Source organism: Lontra canadensis, unplaced genomic scaffold (genome assembly GCF_010015895.1).
Source record: "Lontra canadensis isolate GAN:19392208 unplaced genomic scaffold, GSC_riverotter_1.0 scaffold78, whole genome shotgun sequence".
Lineage (NCBI taxonomy): Eukaryota > Metazoa > Chordata > Mammalia > Carnivora > Mustelidae > Lontra > Lontra canadensis.
Window position 1 is genome coordinate 1866340 of NW_022631072.1, and position 27470 is coordinate 1893809.

The following is a 27470-nucleotide window of genomic DNA, read 5'->3' on the forward strand; positions in this document are numbered from 1 at the left end:
GTGTGGTATTATGCTTTTTATTCTTATTATTGAAGAATTATCTATGTGTGTTTCTTAATTTTCAAGGAGTTCAGGAAAAGAAATACTCACCTTTTACATTCAGTTCCTCATGGCAAGTTGAAGGATGAGGAAGAGAAAATTAAGGTGGATCAAGAATGTGCTCAGAATCTCGTCTGAAGTTTTCTGCATCAGTAACTGAGGAGGTGTGTTACTCAGCTTCTCCATTTCCCTTGCCTTACTGGAAAAACAGGACACCAATTTTTTTCCCTCTGTCCTCAAGTCTTGTTCCTTGACCCAAACATCTCTTTTTTGTGTGTCACTTGGAAGAGCAGTTTGGTTTCTTATCCTATATTCAGTGGACAGTTTCCAACAATTTAAACAATCTTTCTATGTACAAACATGTAAAACAAATGGCAAAGATTAGGAATGGGTCATGGATATTATCCATCTTGCCTCTCTTATTCTCAGTGTGGTCGGTCATTATTACTGGACTAATTTGTCTTTAATGTGCAGATGAACAAAGTGTAGCCCTGCCAATTTACATTTTGCTTCTGTATCAGCAAGGAATGGAATTAGCTTTTAAGTTTGAGAAAACCCAACAAATAATGGCCTAAAAAATAGAAGTTCACAGTAAGGGAATTGTTAGCATTGGTCCAACTGTTCAAAATGTCAAGAAGGACCCAGGCTCTTTTTATTCCTCTTCTCTTCTTAGAGGATTGAATTTTCATCTATTGTTTGGTTTCAAGATGGCTCCAATAATGCCAATCATGTTATCCAAGTTCAAGGCAAGATGAAGGTAAAAAAGAAAGAAGGGTCGTACTAATTAGGACTTTTTCTCTTTTGACAGCAAAGGAAATCTACCCAGTGGCCCTCCAGCAGATTTCTCCATGTATCTAACTGGCCACAACATTGCCTCCCTACATTTAATGGATATTGAGAAAGTGAGTATCTCACTTTTCAGCTTCTCTAGTAGGAGATGGCAGTGAGAAGTCAATTTCAAATGGCTTTTAGGTTAAAGACAAATGTTCTCATTCACAAATGCCCCATTAGACAGGAATCTCTTTAATCACTCATTTCTATTTTGCATTTTCCCTCATTTCTTCTCTTTCACCCTGACTATAAAAGGTAATATATGTAATTTGTAAACACTGAGTCCTGATATCCTGACTCTTGAGAACAGTGCCTCAAGTCACCTTCCAAATGAGACTTTTGCTTTTCTATATGATATCCCAATCATTCTAATCTTGTTTGTTCATTCCTTGTTTTGAATTTACTCACTCTCTGAAGAATGTTCAAACAACTCTCCTAAGTAGACTTCCTTTCACACAAATCCCAAGGAACCCTGTTGTCTTAGATAGAGCCTTGAGTCTGTCCCTAATATTGCTGAAGTTTTCTCTCAGTTGATGCATGAATCTTCTTGTGTTCTTTCTACTTGAAGAGGATTATCTTTTGTACCTTGGAAGAAGTTGGTTTGTTTTTCTAAAGATGCTAAATAAAAACCTTAAGGTATGTCATAAAAAATAAACATCCTTGGGCATAAATTCTTTGGCCCAACCGGTACCCTAAAAAAACCCCTAAATTTTAAACTTCCGATATAAAAAGTGTAGGCCTCCTTTGCTCTTTAAAATGAAAGACCAAATTATGCTTCTGGCCAAGTGAAGTAACAGATTTATCTTCCCCTTTTAAACAATAGAGGGGGAAAATACACAGTAGTTTTCAGATATTGAATAACAGCACAAGGCAATAATTCCTGAGAGAGAGGAAAACAAATTGTGGCCCTAGCTTACTGCCTAGAGAGAGTGTTCATGACATGAGGGGCAACCCAGCAGAGCCTAGAGTTCTCTGTGAATTGAAGAGACAGAGTTGGGAGTTTGGTGAGTCCAAGATAGCTAGAGTTTGCAGGACAGAATACTGTAAGAAAGCTCTGGAGCTCTGAACTGGGTCTTCCCCAAGTCTTCAGCTAAGTATTGATAACTATAAACACATGATGCATCTATCAGAGGCTGAGGAAGAGTCACCTAATAGATAGGCAGAACAATCCTCTGATATTACGCAAGATTGGGAATAGTTCATGTTTCCACCAGGCACAGTGGAATATATGATAAAGTTTGAGGCATTAGGTAGAGGATTAGGAAGGGTATTGTTGGCTCATCACTGTGTAAAAATTCAACACTAGGTTAAGCGTTGCTTTGGCTCTGTCTTAAATTTAAAAGTAAAACACGAATAGCTCACACACACACACACACACACACACGAATATCTAGTTCCCAAAGAGGCAAAATTCATAATCTTGGGACCCAATAATCTGTTATGCAAAGGAAAAGGAAAACACAACCCCAAATGAGGAGAAAATGTAATAAATTCAAATTACCATTCAGAAAACACATTTAAATTCAGGATTAACACATTTCATAAAGTTAATGTTCAGGGTTCTTATACTATTTGTGAAGTAGGATAATATAAATTATAGATGTACACAATTGAATCTAAAGCAACCACTTAAAGAAACTACAGCTAATATATATACGTATATATACATATATTAGCTGTAGTAGATTAGATGTAGATTTATTTATTTTAGAAAGGGGAGGGGCAGAGGGAGATGGAGGCAGACTCTTAAGTAGACTCCACGCTGAGTGTAGAGCCTGACACAGGGCTTGATCTCACCACCCTGAGATCGTGACCTGAGCTGAAACCAAGAGTCAGATGCTTAATTGTGGCACCCAGGTGTTCCCCACCAAGTAACTATAGCTAATAAGCCAATAAAGGAGACAAAACAGAGTAATCATAAAATATTCAATTAATCCAAAAGAAGATAGGAAATGGAAAAGGGGAACAAAGAACAAGTATGATAAATAGAAAATAAATACTGAGGTGACAGATTACTACATAAGCAATCACATTAAATGTAAATGGTGTAAACACCATAATTAGAAGGCAAGATTGACAAGTTATATACAAATAAGACTTGCCTACATAAAATGCTACATACAAGAAATCCACTTTGAACATAAAAACTCAAATAGGTTAAAAGTAAAAGGATTAAAAAAGATGCCATAAAAAAAGAAAGCCTCAATGACTGCATTAACATCAGGCCAAATAGATTTCAGAGAGCATGGGTAAAGAGGTTTATTTCATAATGATTAAGAGGTTAATTCATCAAGAGAACATAACAATCCTAAAAGCGTATGCACCTAGTAACAGAGCTTCAAAATAAGTGGAACAATGAAGGGAGAAAGGACAAATCTACAATTATAGTTGGAGATTTCAGTACTCCTCTCAATAACAGAGAGAAGTAGACAAGCAATCAGGATTTGGAAGAGTTGGGTAACACTACAAACCTAATTAACATTTATAGAACATTCTACCCAACAACAGCAGAAAACACTTTTTTTTTTTTAATGTGCCAAGAACATTTACCAAGGTAGACCATATTCTGAGCCATAAAACAAGTCTCAATAAATTGAAGAGGGTCCAAATCATACAAAGTACGTTCATTGACCACAGTAAAATTAAATTAGAAGCCAATAAAAAAAGGTGTCTGGAAAATCCCCAAATATTTGGAAACTAAATAACACACTTCTTAATAACCAAAGGGTCAAAGGAAAATTAAAAAGTGTTTTGCCAGTGAGGATGTGGAACAAGAAATCTCATTCACTGATGGTAGGAATGCAAATGGTACCGCTACTTTGAGAGACAGTTTGGCAGTTTCTTACAAAACTAAACCTGCTCTTAGCATACAATCCAGCAATAATGCTCCTTGGTATTTGCCCAGCTGAGTTGAAAAGTTATAGTCGCAGAAAAACAGGCATATAGCAGATTTATTCATAATTGCCAAAACTTAGAAACAACTGAGATGTCCTTTGGTAGGTGAATGGATAAATAAATGGTGGGTACATCCAGAAAAATGGAACATTATTTAGCAATAAAAAGAAATGAATTATCAAGCCATGAGAAAACATGGTGGAAACTTAGATGCATATTACTAAGTGAAAGATATGATTTCAATTATATGACTTTCTGCTGGAAGTAGTGAAAAGATCAGTGGTTTTCAGGGACTTGGCAGAGGAGAGATGAATGGGCAGACTTCAGAGAATTTGGGGGGCACTGAAACTATTTGTATGATACTATAGTGGTATATACATGTCATTATACATTTGTGCAAACCCATAGATGGATGTACAACATTCAGAGTAAGCTCTAATGCAGACTGTGAGCTTTGGGCAATAATGATGTGTCAATGTAGGCTCATTGATTATAACAAATGTACAACCTGGCTATCAGATCTTGGTAGCGGGGGAGGCTGTGCCTCTTGTGAGGAGAGCGGGCTGGGCAAGGAGTATATAAGAAATTGCTGTACTTTCTCCTCCACTTTATTGTGAGCCTAAAACTGCTCTAAAAAGTAAAGTCTAGGGGCACCTGGGTGGCTCAGTGGGTTTTTAAAGCCTCTGCCTTTGGCTCAGGTCATGATCCCAGGGTCCTAGGATCGAGCCCTGCATCAGGCTCTCTGCTCCGCAGGGAGCATGCTTCCTCCTCTCTCTCTCTGCCTGCCTCTCTGCCTACTTGTGATCTCTGTCTGTCAAATAAATAAATAAATAATCTTTAAAAAAAAGGTCTTAAAAAATTAAAAGTCTATATAAAAAAATACTTTGAGCTGAATGAAAACAAAAATGCAACATACTAAAATTTGTGGGATACAACTAAAGAGAACTCAGAGGGAATTTTATAGCACTAAACTATGTAAGAAAAGAAGAAAGCTTTCAATTCAATGATCTCAGATTTCATATTAAGAAGCGAGACAAAGAAAAGTAAAATAAGCCCCAAGTCAGCTGAACAAAGGGAATGAAAGAGATAAAAGCAGAAATCAATGAAATGTAAGACAGGAAACAGAAAGGCAGTGAAAAGATAAGCTGTATTTTTTGGAAAACAAATAAAATGGAGGCTATTCTGGTAGGTTAGGCAGACAAGCTCCTGTCCACATAGGTGGAGGAGGAGACTTGCAATGCCTTCTCATACCCAAGAAAAATGACCAAAAAGGTCTCGGGGTCATGAGAAAAACCCACTACCATCTTATGTGCAGGTGGTGATCTGCTTACCAAATTAAGTAAGATCTGTGTTCTTCAGTGAGGGGAAAATATAGGATTTCTTTTTTCATCCAGGAAACTTGTTCTTACCTAGTCCTTTGAGAAGTTTCTATATATACTTGCAAGCTAGATAAAGGTATTTCTTTAAATAATTCTTTATTTCTGACTTCACGTTTTAGACATCCTTCTTTCATCCTCATTCTTCTACAGAATTTGTCAATTTGACCCTTCTTCATAGCTTCACTTTATTTCATTCCATGGCTTTTTAGGTCATTGGCTTCCTATTTCCTTCTATAGGTAGAAACCTTAAATAATTGTTGTTTTCCCCAAAATACTGGTGGGTGATCTTACTGCATTTACTTAAATTATGTTGTATTTACTTAAATGATTTTTTTTTTTTTCTGGAGACAAACTTGACCTTAAAACCTGCCATTTATCTGATATGTGACCCCAGGGCAAGAGAGTCTCTGAGTCTTCACTTTCCCCTCTAAAAAATGGTACCTTCACCTCTATCATCCCAATTAAGTCCTTCAAAGATAGTGCCGGGCAAATGGAGACCCCTCAGGAAGGCCAGCCTCTCAGCTCTCTTTCTCATCTCCACCCCAGCAAACATAGGGCAGTTGCTTACAGTACCTCGCCTGCTGCAGGAAACGTCCCCGTAGAGAATTCTGGACCTGGTAACCAAAAGCAACACATTACAAAGACCTCTTGGTTTAAAAACATTCATAACCTGAATCTTTCCAGGTGATTTATTTAGAAACCTCCTTAGAAAAGGAGTCAAACTAAAAACTAATTTTCTCCATTCCTAATTTTTCCCAGAAAATGAAGAGATTTATTTAAAAGAATTTATAGGCAATGCCATAAATTCATAGGAGGAAAAGCTGAGAGAGCTTCCATTTAATTCCCCAAGTGCGCTTTTCAAGTTGCAGCTTTGCTCTTTAAACTATAGAGGCGAGCAGACCCCAGCTGGTAAAGCTGACCCGGCCCCATCCCTCTACCGTGGCTGATGTCACTGATTGATTTTAGCATCTCTTTTTTTTAAGGGCCCTTAGCCTCAGAATCTCTCTTCGGATGCTTCTTTAGGCAGTCATCACCACTGGTGCAAAAACCTATGCACCATCCCAGCCCAGGCTTTCAGGGTACCGACCCAGTGGGATGAAGGCAGTGTGACCACAGGCATTCACAGATCTCAAGAGAGACTTCTTTGTTCTGCAATTTACTCTTCAGTAAGAAAGAGTGCCTTGACCACTGGCAGATGATTTGTAGCTGGGACAGGGGACTGGGCTAGGCCTTGGCGTTTTTGTGAGTGCGTAGGATCAGGGGTGACCAGAAACCTCCTGGGAGTGATGTTGTGGTAGGAAGGGCTTTGGAGAGCATCTGGAAAAAACAGCAGCTGTCAAGTGGCTCGCAGTCCCCATGTAACAGGAGTCACCGCCACGGCCGGGAGGGCTTGGAGCCTCGCAACAGGTTGCACAGGTATGTGTCAACTGACCCTGTTGGATTAGGACAGCTGACGACACAGGCTCTCCTGTCCCCTAGGACGTCCAAGTGAAAGGGGCCAGATGACAGTCAACATGAGAGGCAGGAGACCAGTTCCAGGGGGCAGTGGGTTCCCTTTACCTGCCGCGGTTCAACCCGAGGAGGGGCGAGGTAGGAAGTAAACCTTAGGCTTGACATGGTGAATATAAACCTGCTAGTCTATACTGGTGCCACCTTGGGACTTTGTCACTGATGCCTGGGATTGGCTTTAGTCTCATCATCAGGATTTCTCTAGGCCTCCTCAGCCTATAGGAAGGAAGGCAATCTTGGGAAAAGTAACTAATTACTCAGTGGTATTGGCTTAGCCTCATTGGCGTACTGCAGGACCAAGCATCTTCGGGGTCTTGAGGCGTGCCTCAGGACTGCTGCTCATGAGCACACTTGTGGTCCAGCCAGGACCCTCTTAGCTGCTGCCCGTGTGGGCATCCGGCCCTTCCCCCTAAGACTGTCACAGCTCCGTTGGCATTTTGTGTCCAGGATCAGAACGACTCCCAGATGAAAAGGTTGATTTTTCACTTTGGGAGAATGCCCCCTCTCTGCAGAGGGGAACAGGCCTGTGGGTGTCCCCGGCCTTGCATTTAGGTCAGAGGAGCTGGAAAGGTCCCCCATGGTTTCCACACGATGGTTGTCTCCTGGTTCAATGAGGGTATTCTCTTAGGAGAAAACCAAATTGCACTGCCACTTTGCCCTTTAGAAATTTCTGTCTGCTCATTTATTTTGCTTGGTGTGTATCTTAGACAGGCATTACCACAGTGGTTTGTAGCCTTCGACTTGTCCCCATTCCCTCTTTGGCTTTAAAATGCCACAAAACCCCACTATTGAGGTTGGAAAGAAACTCCCTTTCACTGGGATTTCAAGGAGAACTTGTAGAGTATTAGGATAATTGAAAAAATCGATATCGTAATATAAGGATACAGGTTTACGGATGCCTTGGGGATGTCAGACCAACAACAATTAAATTGACTTTGGGTCTTGTTTGGTTTTGCAGTTTCCATGGCTCCCAGACCTTCCCCGTTTCTGTGCCCTGAGCAGTCATGTAAAGGCTCTTTGTTGAGAACCCAGATTCAAATTTGCCATTAACCTGAATACGCCCTGCTCACCTCAACCAAGTGTGAAAGTAGAGGAGTCACAGAAAGAAGCTATTCAGCTGGAATTGTACTTTTTATAAGAAAGTCTCAGCTGCCAAGCTGAGTACAGCATCTGCTTACTTGGGCAGCTTAGCGCCTGCGGGCCCAGTTTGTGTAAGAGGGACGGCAGGGGTAAAGCTAAGCTCAGTGTTTCTCAATTATAGGACGAGAAAGAAAGGAAGAAAGGGAGGAAGGGAGGATGGGAGGAAGGAAGGAAGGAAGGGAGGGAGGGAGGGAGAGAGAGAGGGAGAATGGAAGGGAGGGAGGAAGAGAGGAAAGGAGGGGGGAGGGAGGGATAGAAAGAGATGAGGGAGGGACGAAGGAGGGAAAGAAAGAAAGGAAAGGAAGTAAAGAAAGACGAAGGCAGGAAGCGTGCATTGAAACTGGGTCTTTCAACCTTATTTGTTTTCCATGTGGATGGTTATTTAAATAGTCCATTTCTCCTCAGTCGGACCTTCGTACTAAAAACAGAAATGGGTCCCAGCAGCAGCGTCTCTGCCTCCCTGAGAGTCTGAACAGTTTTCAAAGGCTACTGGCCCATAAACAAGTAACCAGAGGGTAGCCATCGAGGTGGAGAGAAGTGACCATCTTAGAGAGACCGTCACTGGTTTTCTGGGGTAAATTATGTAAACAAAGCGAAGGGAGACAGCGGCGCTGGAAGACGTCTATGCGGCCTTGGTTGGTTTTCCCGGTGCCCTTGTGGACATGCAGTCACTAGCATTCAAGACAAAGAACTTCAAGAGGGTGGTCAGATAGAGCCATGTGAGACCTGGCCCCCAACCGGCCACGTCGCCCTGCTTGCCTGGGGGACCCTGCTATAGGGGGTCAGTCCTTCATGGGCAGGAAGTTTCCCTCTTCTCACTCTCTGCAGGTTGTTCAACACTTGCCGGACGAAGATCATTCTGGAGGAGAGTAGAATGAGAGGGCTGCCTGCTGCCTCTCTCCTGTTCTGTCCCTCCTCCCCTTTCTGAAGCCCTGCTGTCTTCCTGACCCTGGGGTTCATGAGTTAGTCCAGTTTCCTTCCAAACACTCCCATTTACTTGAGCTGCTGTGAATGGAGTTTCTGTTACTTGCCACCGAGAGAGCTCGAACCACGGCCTGGCCCCTGACTCTCTCCCCAGCTTTGTTTCCTGACACCTCACATTTCACGCTGTCCCCATGTCATGCCTCCTTGCCTTTGCTCCTGTCATTGCCTCTGCTGGGACATCTTCTGCGTCTTCCTGTGGCTGACACAGACACACCCAGCTCAGGCAGCCCCCCCAGGTGTGCCTGTCACCTCTCCTATCAGTCAGATGTTCGCTGCTTATCTCTATGTCTCCCACGCTGGCCTCTAAGCCCCTTGGACAGGGACCAGGTCTTATCCATCTCTGTACCCCAGGGCCTGTCACAATGCCTGGCACATAATAGGTGTTTGTTGAAAGAAACCATGTTTGTTGAAAGAGACTCGGGAAGGTAAACAGAAAAACAGGATTTCATTTCTGCAGACGGTGAGGGACAGAGTTACCCCGTGGGTAGATACCCAAAGAGGATTCTGGTCCTAGGAAAAGAGTGCTTGTGACATATCACAGGGAACCTCAGAGGGGCATTCTAAGGAGTGGTGCGGTGTGGATGGAATTGAGCCTCTTTTTCTCTTCCATCATAACCCTGTTTCTCCCTTCCTGAAATATCCCTGCCTCCCCTTCAGCCAGTGCCATTGTTTCATTGTATTAGGGGCTGGCACCGTTGGGTGACAGATTTAACGTTCTCATCCCCTGTGGTCCATGTCCCTGATGTGTGTGTGAATGGTGTCTGCTAATAAGGGACTAAGGATGTTGCTGGGAAATGGGTGGGTCCAGACTCTGCATCCAGAGAGCCTAAGTCTATCTGAGCAAGAAAGAGAGGGCTGCAAAGAGGAGGTGGCATTTGGACTGAAACTTGAAGGATAACTCGGAGTTTAACGAAAGGATGGGGAGCCTGATGTGTTCATCAGGAGTTGCAGGGACTGTGGATAATAGGTTAAAGTCACTCATCTTAAGTGAGGGCAAGGTGTGGGGCACCTAGGTGCCTCAGTCGGTTGAGCGTCTGCTTTCAACTCAGGTCATGATCTCAGGGTCCTGAGGTTGAGCCCCACCTCGGGCTCCCTGCTCAGCGGGAGCTTCTTCCTCTCTACCTCCCCACAACTGGCTTGTCCTCTCACTCACTATTTCTCTCTCAAATAAAGAAAGTCTTAAAAAAAAAAAAAAAAAAGAAGAAGTGAGGGCAAGGCGGCTATCCAGAGAATCAAGGGGAGTGATGGGGGGAAGTGCAGTGTGGCTTGGACGGGTAACAGACTCTTCACTTTGTACATTTAATAGACCCTGAGAGTACGCTTTGCAGAATTATACATATACTGTAAATCGTCAAGCGCACTAGAGAACCTTCTGTGCGGCTACCATTAACAAGAAGCAAAGTGGTTAAGTATATAGACCCCGGAGTCAGATTGTCTGGGTTTAATTCCCAGATCTGCCTCTCCTGGCTCTGTGACCTTGGGCAAGTTACTTGACACCTCCATGCCTCGGCTGCATGATCTGTAAAATGAGAACAATCGTACCTCTCTGAGCAGGTCACAGGGATAAGAAAAGTGAGTTAAGGCAAGAGAAGCCCTCAGAATATTGCCCCATTTGTAGCACTCACTCACTCATTGTCGGGCACCAGTATGATTTTATTTCTCATGAGGTCGTTTGCAATCACCAGCCGTGCAATTAGAGCAGGAGCCCATGATAATAATTACATGAGTTCAGCCGTTCATTTGGTGTTGTTTCCCACTAGACAGCAAATTCCTCAAAGGCATTAGTTGAATAAATGTCTCTTTCCAAAGTAATTGAATTCATGCTTTCAAGCATATTTCCTACTTACTATATTTTTGTGCTGGTAATCTAAGGGGAGAACTTAAGATTGTGAGGGGGAAATAAGATTATTAGTTGGAAACTCCTCCATGAAGCTGGAAAATCTTGCACACAGAAGCATTGTCTTCTGTATAAACCCATGCCAGCCCCTTGAGACTGTTACTGGAAAACTTGCTTCATGGAGGTTTTGTCCTGTTCGAAAGGGTTTAAAGAGCCTGGAGAAATAAATATCTGAGCCTTCGACCTTGTCCATTTGGCTGGACATTTTTAGCAGAGCCTCGTTACAAAACTTTTAGCAAAGAAACTTCTTTCAAAGGGCTGTAACTCCTGAGAGGTGGGAAAATAAAGTTGAGTGGCGTTTAGACATCTTCTGTACCCAGGGAAGCTGGCCCAGGGCTCCTTGTCTGCTTGTTTTGGTTGCCTTGGAGGGGAAAGGAGCACAGAGGAGTTTTTCTGTTGAGACCATGGAATGAAAGTTAAAGTGGCCTTTGGAGATTGGCTCTGAGTCTGCAGGACCCAGAGGGCTCTGCAAAGGCTGGACCATAGCCCACGGAGGGCAGACCCAGGGGTGTGTGTGTGTGTGTGTGTGTGTGTCCGACATTGGGATGGAGGTGGGTGGGGGTTCTGACCCCCCAGGAAGGCAGGCAGAGGAGTCAACTGGAAGCCAGAGATCTGGTGTGAGCTTCCACTGGTCTTTCCTTTTCTGCCATTGGAGGATTTGATGTGGATCGTTTCTAAAGTTCTGTTTCTAGTGTTCAGATTCTGGCTCTGCCCTAGCACTGCTGAACACAGTTTGGGTTGAGCAAGGCAGCATTTATATCCAAACGTCCCACATCACCCATCACCACGAGGGCCCTTATATCCAAACTGCTCTGCGCAACCCTGACCCGGCTCAGCCCCACGCCCCACGCCAGCCTCCCCACTGCACTCCCCAGTGGGGTGCTCTCTCGGTAGCCAGTGAGCTCCCAGAAGCTCAGCCCTTTCTTGCCTCTCCTCCGCTGCAGCATCCAAGGGGCGGCTGTTGATTTTCAGGCCTAGGATGGGAAAGGCCTGCTCCTTGCCCCCTTTGCCTTTCTAATCTCCCTCCTTCCTTCCACAAAGTCCCCAGCTCCCGGGAAGATCTGAAATCACCCTTCATCCTTATCACTGCTGCCTCCTCCCAGCTGGATCCCTTCTCATTCGCTGAAGACGGTGAAGCTGGGCTCACTTCTGCTCTCTCCATCCCGATTCCCGCTGCCATCTGTGTGATTTGAACGTTCACTCAGACAACTCTGATGACACCGCACCTCCTGGGTGCCTCAACTACCTCGCCTCTGATGCTCCTTTCCTCCGCGCACACACACACACTCTCTCAAATATTTGCTGACACCATGTAGACAACGGGCCCATTTAGTGAGGTTTCATTTGTCTTTAAAACTATGATACCTATAACTAGAGTGACCATATAATTTATTTTCCAAACAGGGACAATTTTGTGAATGAGAGAGGACACCAAAATAATTCAGATTGTATTACTTTTGGAAATACTTATTTATGACAAATTGGCTTTTGTATTAAGGCCCTTTACTTTTTGAATATAAAGTAATTATATTCAAGAGCTATTTTCCAAAATAAATTTTCCTTCAAACAATTAAAGCATTTACATGTCTACACTGAAGAGACATTGGAAAAAACTCTTTTGTACTGATTATCTGCATATTCACAAACATAGGCAGAATAATTTTCCTTGTACTTATTTAAGTTCTTTTGTTTCTTAGCCGAATCTCTCACTAGTAGTGTGTGTCACTGGCATATTTATAAAGAATTTCTTTTTTGAAAATGGTTTTTGTGTTTTGAGGTTCTTGAACAAATATATTTGCAGTCGCTTTTAAAGTAAAATTTATGGTTAATGAATTTGAAATTGCTGACACCTTCAATTGATTCTTCTCTGTAGACGTCAGTATTTTGAGCTGATAATACACTCTCCAGGTACTGAGAAGTTTGTCAGGCTTGAGGCAAATTCTGCTAAATGGATGATATCTTCCAATTCCTTCTGTAGATATTTTGTCCCAAGTATGGGCAACAGGTACTGTCTTTTTGCCTCCGTTCATAGCGGCATCCTTTAACACACACTTTTACAAAACGTGATTTGTCAAGTAAGTCACCTTTATTAATGATTCTTTCGAACACTCCCCCATCACACACAGATTTCGTATCCTAATAGATGAGTCCTTGGCAGAAGCTGGAAGTAAGAAGTGGTGCCCAACTAAACCCCATCCCGGCTTATTTTAATGCAGCTATTAATGATAATATCTGGTTAACAAGTGAAAAACATGGCGCAAATGCTCAAACTTGGGGAGACCCAGGGCAGCAGGCATAGTCAGGGGCTCCTCTGTCCCACTGACAGCTCAGAAGTGGCTCCGTAGGCCTCCATCCGTGGCAGCATAGCAGTATTGCCAGAGGGCTCGTCAATCATGCCACTCTTCAGGCTCCAGCCCCACGGACCCTAATTCCACAGCTCTTGGAATGGGGCCTGGCAACCAGTCTCCCAAGGGATTCTAGGCCAGATCACGTTGGTCCTCCAGGAACGTTCCTCAGCTGCTCCTAAAGCTACAGGATGCAGGCGCACAGTGATTCAGATAATCAAGAAGAGGGAGGGAAATCAGGAGTGGAGCCGCTGCTGCTGCTCTTTGCACCCCTGTGGCTGTGTCTTGCCTGTGGGCCAGGACAGAGTGCACAGCATGTGCTCTGCGGAATGGGACGAGCGGAGGGTCATCCTGCCAGAAAGCCTGTGAACACTCTCCACAACACGGTCAGAATGTTATCTTTTAAAACAATTAAGCAACTCCTATATTGTCACCATAAAAATTAAATCTGTGAGGGTTACAGAATCCTAATTAGAAATAAAAATGGGGGGGAACCCTCAGAAAAACTCTAGCTAAGCCTGTCATAAGTTCTGCACTTTATTCTATTTATTTTGAAAACCATCATCAAAATGTAAATCCCCAGCACCCTCCAAATGATGTATCATTTTCCCTCATTCTACACACCTATGATCACCTTTCTCACTCCAAGCTTGGAAGTACACAAAACCACGCTGGCAAACAGTAACAGCACATCTGGGCACCAAGCCCCACGTGCCCTGCTGCCCCATAAAGCATTGGGGACCATCCCAGGGCTAGTAGGGAAAGCAGCATCGGCTGGTGCTTTACCTGCTCGGAATTCAGTTCCGAGGCTGTGAGTTGAACTCTGTGCAAATGTTCTGGATGACCTTGGGGACAAATTTGTGCAGGTTGTCAAACTCATCCACGAAGAAGGAGTGGTGGTTGGCAGGGTGAGTGGCGATGACTTCCAGCTCGTCCTGGGCAGCCCATGCGACACCTATTGCGTAGGTGATCACCCCTGTGGGGACAGAGTTCAGATGAAGCCATTGTGCCCAAGGAGAGGCACTGTGAACAAACCACTGCCTTTCTTTGCTCTGTTGGCTCTTGTGTTGGGATGCTAACAAATTCAAAATCAGAAATGTTCTCCAAAGCATAAACATCTACTCTATACCCACAGTCACAGAATGGATATAAACTATCTCATAGGAGTTGAGAATCTTTGGGAGGAAGAAACCCCAGACAAAATGGAGTAATAAATAAGATTTTCATGTCCATGGGCAGTCGAGGGGATGATATTTCAGGACCAGTGAAACTTGATGCCATGCAGATGACATCACATGGCACATGCCTGCTCTACCTGTGTGTAGAGTCAAATGAAATCTTAGAGAGTTTTATTTATTTTTTTTTAAAGATTTTATTTCATTTTTTAAAGGAATTTCCACACCCAATGTGGGACTCAAACTCACAACCCTGAGATCAAGAGTCTCACGCTCCACTGAATGAGACAGCCAGGCTCCCCTCAGTTTTATTTTATTATTTTTTAAAGATTTATTTATTCTGGGGGTGGGGAGGGGTAGAGGGGGATGGAGAGAGAAACTTTAAGCAGACTCCCTGCTGAGCGTGGACCACCCCCCAACATGGGACCCGATCTCACGACCTAGAGATCATTATCTGAGCTGAAACCGAGAGTCAGATAGTTAACTGACTGCATCACCCAGGCAACCCTCCCCTCAGTTTTAAATGCATCAAAAGTGAGTTCATGATCTTCCTAACTAAAACAGTGGAATCAAATTACTTTGGGCTTATAGGTGACTTTACAACCCATAAAATGCAATCTCCTTTCCAGCGTAGAAACCCTTGCACAAGGACCGGGAGAGATGGTGACCCAGCATGGGCTCCAGCATGGATGTGAAGACAGGTTTTCAAGATAAGGGAGTGACCAACAGAGTTGAATGCTGCAGGGAGGTCACATGACATGAAAACAAAAATGTGTTCATTGGATTTAGAAAAAACAAAGACATTGGTGGCTTGGTGAGAGCAGTTTCGGGGTGTAGATGCCAAAGAAACCAAATGAATTGCTATGAGTTGAGAGTGAAAAAGTGAAAAGTAAATGAAGATGTGGGCACAGCGCATAGAGCTAACCCTTCCTGGAAGTTTGGCTGTAAAGAGAAGGAGGTAGGTGGGACACGGAGCAGACATGAAGCAGACTTCTTCCTTCTTTGCTGCTCAGAGAGGCCAGTAGTGTTTAACAACACCCCTAATATGTTCCCTGGGGCGCTGGACATTATTACGTAGTAGACAAAACCAGAGCCTAGAAACACAGCCCCTTCCTCGTCCCGCTGGCCCCCATGCCCCAGGGATGCTCAGCAAAGGCAGCTTACCCTTGTGATGGGCAACCATGGCCGGTATGCGGACGTCATCATAGGACCTCCCATCAGTGATGAGGATCATTAACTTCCTCTTGTTGGGCTTGGACTTCTTGAAGAGCTGTTCCAGGGCATAGTTGATGGCAGCCCCCGTGCTGGTCCCACCGCTCCAGTAGCCCACCCTCTTGATGGCGTTGAGGATGTCAGCCTTGGTGCTGTGATCCTCAAATCCAAATTCCAGACGCTGCTCGTAGGTGTACTGCACCGCCCCGATCCGCGTGTCTGTTTCTGAAATCTCAAACTCTTTGCTGATGTTGGCGACGAACTGGAGGACTGTGCGGAAGTTGCCCGTCCCCACGCTGCTGGAGCCGTCGATGACGAAGCCGATGTCAGCAGAGTTCCAGCAGGTCTTGCTACAGGCCAGGCGGTCCGTGTCACAGATTCGCTTCAGCAGGGGCTGCACTGTCTTGTGGAGGCTGAACCAGCTCTGCACGTTGAGCGAGTAGAAGCCGTTTGTTCTGCACACGGCCTGCAAGACAGAGGGCTGGGGTACTCGCCCGCTCGGGTGTCGAATTCTCCAGGCGGTCACTGTGACGCCAACCGCCAGGACAGGTGAAGAAAGAAGCAGACAGACTCTTGTTTTCTGTCCTCGTCTTCCTACAGCTCTTTTTCTACCTTGGTCCACCCAGTTAGATGCCCGCTGGGTCACCCCTGGACTCACTCTTACTCCCTCGGCTGGGTCTCTGCTTTAGGGGAAACAGATCCTCAGAGAGAGGTGAATTACTGGTTTCAGCCACGTGGTCATGCCTCTCTGGGCCCCTAGGTCTGTTTGTACTGGGAGCCGGCCATGAGATTGGCCCCAAGGGCACCAACATCTGAGAGGATTAAAGAGAGCTTCTCTTCTGCTCAGGAGAACAAGACACATGAGAAGTAGCTACAGGAGTGTTTCCAGAGCAGCCCTGAGCCCCGCAACAAGGGCTCCCACACATAAGTCGGGAGTCACACTAGATGTTCTTGGAGAGCTTCTCTCGTGAATCTAGTCCTTCATGAAGGACTAGACAGAGGGCCAGCTGTGAAGGGACATCTGAGTCCCCAAGACTGGAGCACAGATCTCTCTGCCTTCAAAGCCCCAGCTCTGTCCTCCAGACATCCCTGCCTCCAGACAAATGAATATTTATTGACTTATGCCCAAGTATGTTCCAGAAAAACTTAAGGCAGCTGCAAATAAACATGGAGCAAACTAGCCTCTGTGCTCTCAGAAGGGACCAGGCTTGTGTTCCTGAAGTGAAGCATGTCTCCTTGTCTCTCTGGGGGGTCACAGGGAGAGTCACAGACCTGGTGACTATACATGAAGCTGTAGAACTGACAATTTATTTTAAAACAAGAAATGACTTGAAACTGTCCTAGGAAATATTCTTAGGGTTGCAAAACCCTAAGAGGGGTTTATTAATCTTTCCATGGACTTGATATTATTTGAGATGAGTGTCCTGGCTGAGCTGAGCTCTTGGGGAGTCCCACCAGGCATCGGCTGAGGTCATGGAGGGAGAGGGCAGTGGTGCTAGGTGTGGGCAGGAGACACTGGGCGTGTCAGGACCACACTCCAGAGGCCTCGAGAGTAATGGGGGACCAGGAAGGGTTTGAAGCAGGGACCCCATAGGACTGGAAGAGCTCAGCATCAGTGTGAGTGGGCTTCACTGTGAAATCTACACCAAACTGGGGAGCCCCGAGAGGGAGACACACCAGAGTTAGAGTGCTAGGTTGCCCTCGGGAGGTGGCACTGGGAGCTGATGAGGTGTCCCGGGATGACTCTGGGTGACTCCAGGCTCCAGACTTACTAGCCCCTCCCTGGAGGCTTCCCTGCCTCCAAGTAAGCTCTATGCCCCTTTGAAGGCACAAGAACAGTCTTGAGGGCTGTCACAGCTGTGCAGAGCGAGTGGACGCCCACACCGGGCGGGTCCCTGGGGCACTTCCGTACCTTATTTGAGAAGTTGGGCTCTGTCACATACTGCTTCTCATTCTCAGTGGCACCTTCAACGGTGATGAAGAAAATGTTGATTCCTGACTCTCTTGCAAACCTCGAAGCCTCCTCCACCTTGTCCGTGGGCCAGCCATCCACAATCACCACGGCCACGTTGGGTGCAGCGCCTCTGTTCCCATTGGCTTTGGAAAAGAAGTTCTTGGTCACGTAGGAGATGGCCCGGCCTGGAAGAAACAGAGAGCTCATGCTTGCAGAGACTGTGATCACATGGATTAGAAATATAGGCAAGATCCCAGCGGCATCCAGAGGGCCAGAAAAACCCTCTCATGCCCTCCCTTTGTGTGTTTGCTTCTCTTTTTCCTTTTTTTTTTTTTTTTAAAACCACATTAACTGTTGTGAGGCATACAGTTCAGTGGTCTGACGCACACTTCCAATGTTGTACAACCATCTCCACCATTCGTTTCCTTCCCCCATTTCACATCAGGCCTTTCATTTCTAATTCTCTATTATTTAAAAAAAGTCTTAGGGACCAGCAAACAGATGAGAAAGACTTTCATGGCAATAAGAGGGTCCCTTCGTTGCCTGGGCCCTGGAAGTGCACAAAGCCCTTTCCGGGAGTATGGGGTAGGAGGCACTGGCTGGAGGGACAGGAGCCTCTTCTTGGCCTCCTGCCACTGGAGTTTGACCAGCCCGGTGCTCCGAAAACTGCGGGGTGTGGGAGTCTGAAGTCCAAGTCAGTGGTGTCTTCTGTCCAGTTCCATGTGAGGGGCACGGGTCTGGCTGGCCAGGGAAGTGTAGTGCTCACTGAGAACTGAGGGACTGTGTTCCAGCCTTGGCTGTGTGGACCCAGGCAGGTCACTCCAGATTTCCAGTTCAGCAGAAAGCCACAGTTGGGAGGTGTAAGGGAGCCACCAACATGGCTTTCCAAAGCACTTGCTTCCCGCCATCTAGGACCTCAGCAATTTTTCATCAAGGAGGGGGGACAACTGTCCCAGTTTACTGGGTCTCTCCTAGGTTAAGTGCTGAAACCCCATATGCTCCTGGGTAAATTAGGAGGACCAGGTCACTGTAGAGTTAGCATAATTTCATATAAAAGCAGGGCTCTTAACCCGGACTCTCTGGACCCTTGTGGGGCATCGGGGGTGGGGGGTATATCCACAAAGCCCCTGAAATTATGTGTAGCAGTTTGTATGTGTAATTATTTATTTAGGCTGAAGGGAGGCTTTCAGGAGATTCTCAAAGGGGTCCTCAATCTAAAATCAATCTAAAGTCCTAAGACTTTAGGACTAATGTCATTACACTCAATGGTTTTTGGTTTTGGCCAGGATCCTGGCTCCGAGGGCTAGAGTAATCTTAACCTATTAACTGAGAGGATCAAACAGTTACATATGCAGAAGCTGGAGAAATGTCTTGGAGACCCCACATGATCTGGCTGCACCGAGCACAGCTGCTATAGAGAAACAGCTGCTGAGAACTGCCCTCATAGCCAAGGGATAATGTCCCTGAAGGCGCAAGGCCCCCAGCAGTCCCCTCCGGCTGAATGTTAGATGCCTGTGAACAGAGCACACCCCTAGCCTCACCCACACTTAGATCTGGAAGTCGCAGTCCATTAGTGCTCAACCCACATCCCATCCCATCCCACCTTCCAGCATGTCTTGAAAGCTGAGAACAGAAATCTGGGAACCACATTGTTGAGACTCCCTTGCAGCTACAGCCTTGGAGTTGTGCTAATTTAATGAATCGATGTGCAATGCAATGAGATTTAGAAGATGGAAGCAAGGCAGAGACTCTGCTATTTCTGCTCCTGAGCCTCGGAGGGTTCTTGACCTCTCTGGGCGGTGCTGGAGGAACCCATGTCTAGTCTCTAGCTTTGTCGCTATGGAGGTGGGAGGGTACAGAACATGCATTTTGTGGGTGTGAATGGAGCAGGCAAGGTCTCGTTTGGGGGATGACTGCTGTAGCAGAAGCCTGCAGACTGTGGTGGCTTCCTGGCTGAGTCAGATTCCTGAAGAGGCTGTGCTGGCGGAATTGATAATGTGATTTCCTGATCTTGGAAGAGACAGCAGCTCCTTGGAGGTCCGTCTCCTGCAGGAAGCCGTCAGAAGTCATCTCAAAGTTCAGCCTCGAGCTCATTCCTCAGCTCTTTTGATTATTCTCAAAACCATTTAGAACCTAGGAATAAATCCTTTCCTGCTTCAACCAGCTAAAATGGATCCCATTCTCCAAATGCAAACCCTGATCAGGACAGGGCAGAGACAGAATGTGTTATTCCCTGAAAAAGGTATATGATTTTAAGACACTAATCCCATCAAGGATATAGGGTGTCTTCTGAAGTTTCTGTTTTATTCCATGATACATTACTGGAATGTCACTGATCTAAGTATTCAATTGAAAACGAATGGGAAATCAACTCTATCATGTTTGCAACGAGGTGGTATTGATCTAGGGTCCCGGAGAGCAGTGACTTGGCCGGTGTTTGGTTAGCACTTTTCATAGCTCTTCATTTGCCAGATACTACTATATTGGTCTACACTGCAGTGGGGAGGGAAATAATCAGATTTATAGTAACTTCAAAGATGTTCCTTTGAAGACAGTTCTGTGTGCATTACATGCCAAGCCACCGCAGCTCACTTCTCCATTTCATTGCATGTTGATGATTCAAAGAGGTTCCCTGAGAAGTAGACAGTCCTCCCAGTGCCCCCAAAGCCAGACTACCATTTATGAATTTGTACGTTGGCATAGGCTCACTGGCAAAATGGTTTCTGGACCTGCCCCACTGGGGGCTAGACTTGGACTTCTGGTAAACCTGCCATCCCACCTCCTAGCCACCAAGGCTGACATCTCAGGAGACTCAGCTTGAAAGGAAGAACCTGTCTCTCTTTGTACAGTTATCACTTTAACAGGAACTATTGGAAGAAGATCCCCAAGGAGCGCTGTGGAGCTTTCTGAATGGAATTGGCTATAATATTTAATGTTACGTAGTTGACAACTTCTAAGTTGATGACTCATCAGCCAATCAGGAAACAGTTATAATAGCTGTCCTGCTTGTCCCAAAGAAAGCTGCCAAGCCAAGATACCAGGCATGCTGGAACTCTCCCGCATGTGTGTGATATTGATTCCTGCCCCTAAATTCATGATGATACTTTAGAAAAAAAATACAGGTATTAGGAATCATTTCTTGATGGATTGTTACTATTCTTTCCTCCTCCTGTATAGGATGTTAGGAGACAAGCACACAGAGGGAACACTGTGGAAGCAAACAGACTGATCTGAATTCAGATTGCATACCTGCATTAGAAAGCCCTCCTCGCTGGGTGATTTTCTCTATGGCGGTCTTCAGATCCCGGGAATTCATGTGAGTCCTGAGGTTAAACTGGGCAGCAGGGTTGTCTCTTTAAGAGTGAGAAGGAGAAATAAAAGTTAGCTGGAAAGTTACTATCTTTGGAGGAAAACAGAAATCAGATTTGATTCTTTTGTATGCAAATAGAAGGGAAGCTGCTTCAAAGCCCTTAAGCTGTGTTTTATAAAATGTCCCAACATGGACAGAAGTAATGGTGAGATGGGAGGGCTGGGGTCCTTCTCAGTGTGTATAGAGAAAAGTGGTCTGTCCTAGGACTCGGGGTTCTAGTTTTGATTGTGCTGCTTCCTCACTGTGTGGCCTTGGGCAGTCACTTAATTTCTCTGGGCTTCAGTTTCCTCATCTAGGTAAAAGCAAAGATCACAACACTCATATCGCTAAAGAACAGGATGATTGCCCAGTGGGATTTTGCAAATGTCAGTGTCTCCCCAGGCTGTCCCAGACCCTCCTCTCCAGAGAGGAAATTCCCAGCTGAGAGCTACTCCCTGGTTTAACCCTACGCTGGAATTTTGTCTTAACTGTGACATTTAGGAGAAGACATTCCTTTATTTTTCATTTTATTGTTCCTGTGACTGGGTGAGAATATTCAAATCTTACCTAAAATGTTAACATCTATTAACCAAAAGTTCAGTGGGAGAGGAGGTGGAGTAAATTAAGTAGAGAAACAGAATGAGAATCCTTCTCTAGAGAAGAGTGTCTGAGGGTAAGCCAGGGGGATAGGCCTGGGAGCAGCTGAGCAGGGGCTGTGGATGTGCTTTATGACCAGGTGGGAGGGGGGCCAGGAGGGAGGGGGGGCTTGGTCAGTGGGGACGCACAGTAAAAACACATTTCACAAAGCACTGACATTTAGCCATGGACGAGGCTTCAAGTGAGTGTGATCTCTAGGGTCTCACGGGACCCCACACTCCAGAAGAGCGTGCACGCTGTTCCCTGCTCTGATGCTGCCATCTTGAAATCTGTAATGTTTGAAAATAGGGCTCTGCACATTACGTAGCAGGTCATACCTGCGGGTGACTAAGCCTTCAAGGGGAGGGAGAAGCCTCTTTCTAAAAAGTAGACTCCACACCCTGTGTGGAGTCCAATGTGGGGCTTGACCTCACCACGCTGAGATCAAGACCTGAGCTGAGATTCAGGGTGGGCTATGTCACCAACTGAGCCACCCAAGTGTCCCCACCCCCACATTTCTTTTCTTTTCTTTCTTTCTTTCTTTCCTTCCTTCCTTCTTCTTCTTTCTTCCTTCTTCTTCCTCCTCCTTCTTTCTTCCTTTCTCCTCCCCCTCCCCCCCCCTCCTCCTCCTTCTTCTTCTTCTTCTTCTTCTTCTTCTTCTTTGTGAGGGAAAAGACTTTTAAAAGCAGCCTTTCCGGGGCACCTGGGTGGCTCAGTGGGTTAAAGCCTCTGCCTTCGGCTCAGGTCATGATCCAGGGATCCTGGGATCGAGCCCTGCATCGGGCTCTCTGCTCAGCGGGGAGCCTGCTTCCTCCTCTCTCTCTTTGCCTGACTCTCTGCCTACTTGTGATCTCTGTCTGTCAAATGAATAAATAAAATCTTAAAAAAAAAAAAAAAGCAGCCTTTCCACAAACACCAGGAGTAGGTCTTGGGAGAAGCACCTTTAGGCGGTTTAGGTGGCAAACCCGAGGGGACCTGCATTGGATTCTTAGCAAGTCCTTTGGGGAACCTGGCCATGTGGTCACCAGGAAGCCAGTTCCCTAGGACTGAGAAGAGACATCTTCTGCCTCTCTCCCCACTTCCTCCCCTGCTCCATCCCTACTTTCCGACTTTTCCGGCTATCTCCAGGTGATCTCTATGGGAGAAGAACTCCTGGAAGCTGGAAGTGTGACCCTCTGTCCTCCACTTTATTAGTAAATATGAGGGACAAAGGCTGCGTCTTGGACAAAACCAAAGTGAAATGCCCAGCAGGCATGCTTATCTCTGTAAGAGGGGACTGGAACCTGAGAGGACTGGCTCCCTTCGGGGAAGACAAGGGAAGTTTAAAAGAAGCTCAGGGAGATGGGTATTGGGGCCAAACCCAACCAGATGAAAACTAAGGATTCAACAAAAACAAAACAATGACAAAGCCAACTGCCGAATGGGGAAACGTGGGTGTGTTAGCTGAGCCTGACCTTCCCCTCAGTCTGTGAGCAGGGTGAAGCCTCGTGAACAGGGGTCTCAGTAACACAACCCATGTTCAGGTCACAGGGAAGAGAAATCACAGAGAAGGAGCTCTATTGCTTTCACACTTCATTTTTCTTTCCCTCTAGGCTCAAGGGCTTTCAGGTTCATATTATTTACAAATCAATATCAGCGAATGCTGAACTTGGCCCCTAGCCATCAAGGCTCAGAACCTGGAGTCCATCTTTGCTCATCCTGGGGTCTGTGGGTCCTCTCAGTAAAGTCCTATAGGTCCCTCCGTCCACCATCACTTGCTTTTATCCTTCCTCCGAATGTCTGCAGTGACCCTCTGAGTTCAGGCACCCTACTCCTTGCTGTTTCTATTATAAGAGTCTCTATTTGGTCTCTGCAAAGCCAACTGTATGCATATCTTCTAAAACAACAACAACAACAACTCTTCCTTGGCTCAAAAATCATCAGAGGCTCCCATTCTTTAAAAAAGTCCCATCCATAATTTAATTCCAACCCATCATGTTCATATGGTGCTGTCTCAGTCTCTCTCTCCAACCCCCTCCCAATTCTCTCAGGATAGCCTATATTCTAGGCAGAAAGAGCTGCTATCTCCTGGTTTTCTAGCTTTGTGTCCTTGCTCATCAATCCCCTCACATCTGGAAGACCCCAAGTGTGCCCACCCTCCAGCTCCAGCTCCCTGTCGCCTGCCCTTCCCCCGATGAAAGCCTCCGCACCTGACTCTGCTTCTCTAACCCACAACACCTTACACAGTGCATAGCACCTGCAGGCTCTCAGTGAACAGTATTGAAGGAACACACATTTCTTCTTTCTTCTTCTGTGCATCTCTGCCTCTAATGCTGGCATTGCCCAGGGTGTATCTCCCTCATGCCTCCCTCTTCAGTGTGTGCACTTCCATGGGAGAGCTCAGTGACTTTAGTCTCCTGGGCTTCAGAGACGCTCACATCGCCAACAGCTGTCCAGCGCACACTGGCGGGTCCTCGCTCTTGAACCCCAGATAGACGTAAAATGACTCCCATCCATCTCCAACCGGAATGCACTGGGTGGTGCCTGGAGGTGGTCCACAACCACCTCAGGTTTGATATTTCCAATACTGAAGTTGTATCTTCCAGATTGACTCCATCCAACAACCCATATTCCCTTCTGCATTCCCTCCTCACCCTGACTCACTGTCATCTCAGCAGAATGCATCCTCTGGTTGCCTTCTGAGACCTTCTTCATCACATGCCATGTCCTGTCAGACCAGCCTCTTAAATATCTCTCATCTCTCTTGTATCCTTTCCAGCCTCACGTTTGGACTTCCATCTTTACCTTCTTGAGCTATTGCTATAGCTTCCTACATGGTCTTCCCAGAGCAGCCTGTGCAGGGGACCGTTTATTCAATAAGCTGTCATGCTGATCAGAGGCAAATTAACCTGGGAGCTAATAATACCTCTTCCAAGGGGCCTAATTTTGTATTTGTAATTTTGTGCCCTTTTTCTTAAAGGGACCCTTGAAGTACATAAGCTTCAGAGTAGCCAAAGTCTTGATCCTCCCTTGGTGACCAAGGAATATGAACTTTTGGGGGCCTAAAAAATAAAGTATGAGTCGAGCCAAAACAAACAAAATATTATTGGCTGTAAAATGAAAAATTGCAAAATTGATATTTTTTATTATAAGTATGTATTGTTAATAGTTATTGATATTGTTAATAGTAAGTATGTAATTGTCTACTAAACATAACACAATATCCACTTCATTCATTATAAAATATTACCTCATAAAACTTTATACATTTGAAAATGATCTGTGGGCTAGATTTTCTTCCTTGCAAGATTCCCTGAGTCTGTCTGATGATTGTGAAGAAATCATAGCTAATCATAAGGGGTTGTTCATACACAAATAACTTAAAAAACAAAAATATAATTTTTTTCCAAAAGTTTTTCCAGAAAAAAATGCATTTAAACGTCGAACTTAGTCACTTAGTCACATCTGTGGCATTCTCTGGAATGCTGCTCAGAAGGCTGTCTTAATACTGATCACTTTGCAGAGCAATCGATTACCTGTCTCTTTCCTGTACTGCATATACAGCCCAGTCTCCTGATTTGCAGTAGTTACATTCTACAAAGTTGCTGCAAACATCAAATTAGCAAATACTGAGCCACTGCTCCTAGGGGAAGTACTAGCTTAGGTTCCTGTGGGCCTCCAGTCATGACATTTTCATCAGTATGTCAATATATAAACTTGTTTTATGTACATTTTTGTTGGAAGACACCTAATTTAATGTATATTTCTTACAAATAATCACATGCAATATTTCTGTTTAATAACACACCAGCTGAGAACAGTTTAACAGCTTTATGACCCTAGGTAATGTCACTAAAAATTTCTTCGGCTCTTAGCCTCACAATGCCATCCACTGCGTTTTGTTTTATTTTTTTCACATCAGTTGTCACTTCATGAATTCATAAGTTCACCTACTTTTTCGTAGCTTCATCAGGCATTCTAGTCACTTTCCAGAGCAGAATCACATACAGATCAGTGATTTTCCTTTCCTTTTCAGAAAGCACCGAATCATTGGTTCATTGACATTGAACTCATGCCTGAAGAAAACTTACTGAGTAGGGGCCGTTTCTCCATAAGCACCTCCTAGCCTTCTTGTGCTTGTAAGACTTGAAAGCATTCCAGCAGTATACTTGGGGGCCATTTAAAATAGTGAAATCATCAATGGAAAGCACAAAAATAGGAAAAACGTGGCGCTAAATAGATTTCAATGAAGAGACTTGTTCACCTTAGGGCTGCTGAAGCAGGAAGGCAGAGCATTGCCCTGTTCGACCTTGGCTGGGACCGTGGGTCAAGGAGCTCAAATCCCATCCCCTTGCCGTGCTAGTCTGCAGATGGCTCTACATGTGCCATGAGAATTTGCTTGCAAATATGGAAGCCACAAGTCATGAAGATCGACTGTTACCTATTTGAGAACAGGCTCCCTGTCTTAGTGTTTCCTATCCCTTGTATTTAGCATACAGGGGATTAAATAGGTACTTATGGGATAAATAAATGGAGAAAGCTCAAATGTCCTCTCCTTTCTTGGATCACCCTTCCTGGAGTTGAACTCTCTGCTTCTCAGCTCCACACTGATCTTTGTCTTCCTTTATTACATCACAGAGATGGATGAATCCATCTACCGAGGCAGACAGATGAGCTATTCATATACCCAATGAATAGATGCTTTTAATTTTATTTAATGTTATTTCTTTTAAAAATATTGCCTCCCTTACTAGATGGTGAAGTCCTAAAGAACACAATCTCTATCACATTTGTTGATTTATTTTTATTGGACTGAAAATTTGGATCAGGGGATCTCTGAAATTCTCCTGTTGCTAAAATTATTAGGGAGGGGCAAAGCTACTGAGCCATTCCTCAAGGGACTTACAGACAAATGTAATCAAACCACTTAGAAGAATTTTACATTGTATCCCCTGCAAATGACATAGAGCTTAGTGCATGGTAAACATTCAATAAATCTTTGTTAAATTGAAATTAAACCATAGGAATGAATGATACATTTGTAACTAAAAACTGTAGCAGCTCTTGGTACCTGAACACATGGGTGTGTGTATCCTTTTTCAGGATATGAGGGCTGGTGGCTGACACCCTCGCCAGGTTACTTTTCAGAGACAGAGACTAGTTAAAAAGTTCAGCTATATTTCTATCTAAACAAACGTCTAATTTATAATTTTACTACAAGATCTCAATAAAGGAAAACCCCCTTTTTCTTTCCTCAGCGATATCAGTGATCTCCTTTGCAACTAAGAGGAGAAAACAAACGAAGTTCTATAGCTCAAGGAGAAAATAACCAATTGTACTGTTTGATGCAACAGGAAATGATTCCCCTGTGAGCGTTAAGAAGCAAGAAGAATGCCAGTCAGAAATGGTCCCCTGTGATCCCGAGGAAGGCTCGGCACCTGGGGAACAGGGCACGGAGACGGATGTCATTGTGTCCAGGCCTCCCTGAAGGTGAAATTCACCTGAGGCACCTGTTCAAGTCCTGAGACACCAGATCTCATCCTGGCAGCAGCTCACATCAGTAGGTCTGTACTAGAGGTGGGCATCTTTGTTTGTTTGTTTTAAACAAGGGATCCAGGTGAATCCTATCCTCAGCAAAGTTGGGGAAGCTCTGGAGTCTGGAAGACTTCTACGGTCCCTTCAGTTAAAGCCCCAGGGGCTCCTGCGTTGCCCGGGTACTTGGAGCCACACTGTGTGAGCCTCTCACGCAAGTTCCTCGGCCAGCAGAGACATACTGATGGCTCAGATCTCCTGTGGTGCCAGCTTTTCAAAATGGTTTCCTCCCACAAGGCATCACCTGAGGTTACAATAAAATCACCCCACTATATTGAATCTTCTCATTTTCTTAAATGCTAAAATGTGATGATTTGGGGGCTTAGTCCCTGAGATGAACCATGCCTGTGGAATCAGGAGCATGCTCTAGGGTGACCTTGGCTACCCAAGGTCATGCCAGGAGCTGCAGGCTGGGTGGCAGAAACATTCCTTCAGTGCATTGACTGGCTCAGAATGAAAGGAGTTTGCCCCCAGTCCCTCAGAGGACCGAGCATCTCCAGCCACCCCCGTGGCCCGGGCCAACCCGCCGGAGACTTGGTACAACTAGCCCCTTT

The 27470-nt window shown here is 45.2% G+C and overlaps 1 protein-coding gene and 1 long non-coding RNA gene across 8 annotated transcripts in view; one reads left to right on the plus strand and one right to left on the minus strand.

Annotated features, from left to right (window-relative positions):
* LOC116881840 lies at positions 1-27176 on the plus strand. Of its 2 annotated transcripts, none has more exons than XR_004385500.1 (4): positions 1-203; positions 848-941; positions 20538-20676; positions 26679-27176. It is a non-coding gene; the product is annotated as an uncharacterized LOC116881840 (long non-coding RNA). The 2 variants fall into 2 exon arrangements; XR_004385499.1 differs by lacking the exon at positions 26679-27176 and adding an exon at positions 26583-26672.
* Positions 10283-27470, minus strand: part of VIT (vitrin) — a 99569-nt gene continuing 82381 nt past the window's right edge. For 4 of the 6 annotated variants that reach the window (XM_032881878.1, XM_032881877.1, XM_032881872.1 and 1 more), the window contains 4 exons: positions 20610-20713; positions 17319-17545; positions 15359-15872; positions 13006-13995 (listed from right to left, as the gene is read on the minus strand). In XM_032881878.1, the coding sequence (XP_032737769.1) occupies positions 13817-13995; positions 15359-15872; positions 17319-17545; positions 20610-20713 (1024 nt within the window). In that variant the 3' untranslated portion in view covers positions 13006-13816. Of the gene's footprint in view, positions 10297-13005; positions 13996-15358; positions 15873-17318; positions 17546-20609; positions 20714-27470 lie in introns of those variants that run through there. The other 2 variants (XM_032881875.1, XM_032881873.1) reach the window with 2 other exon arrangements.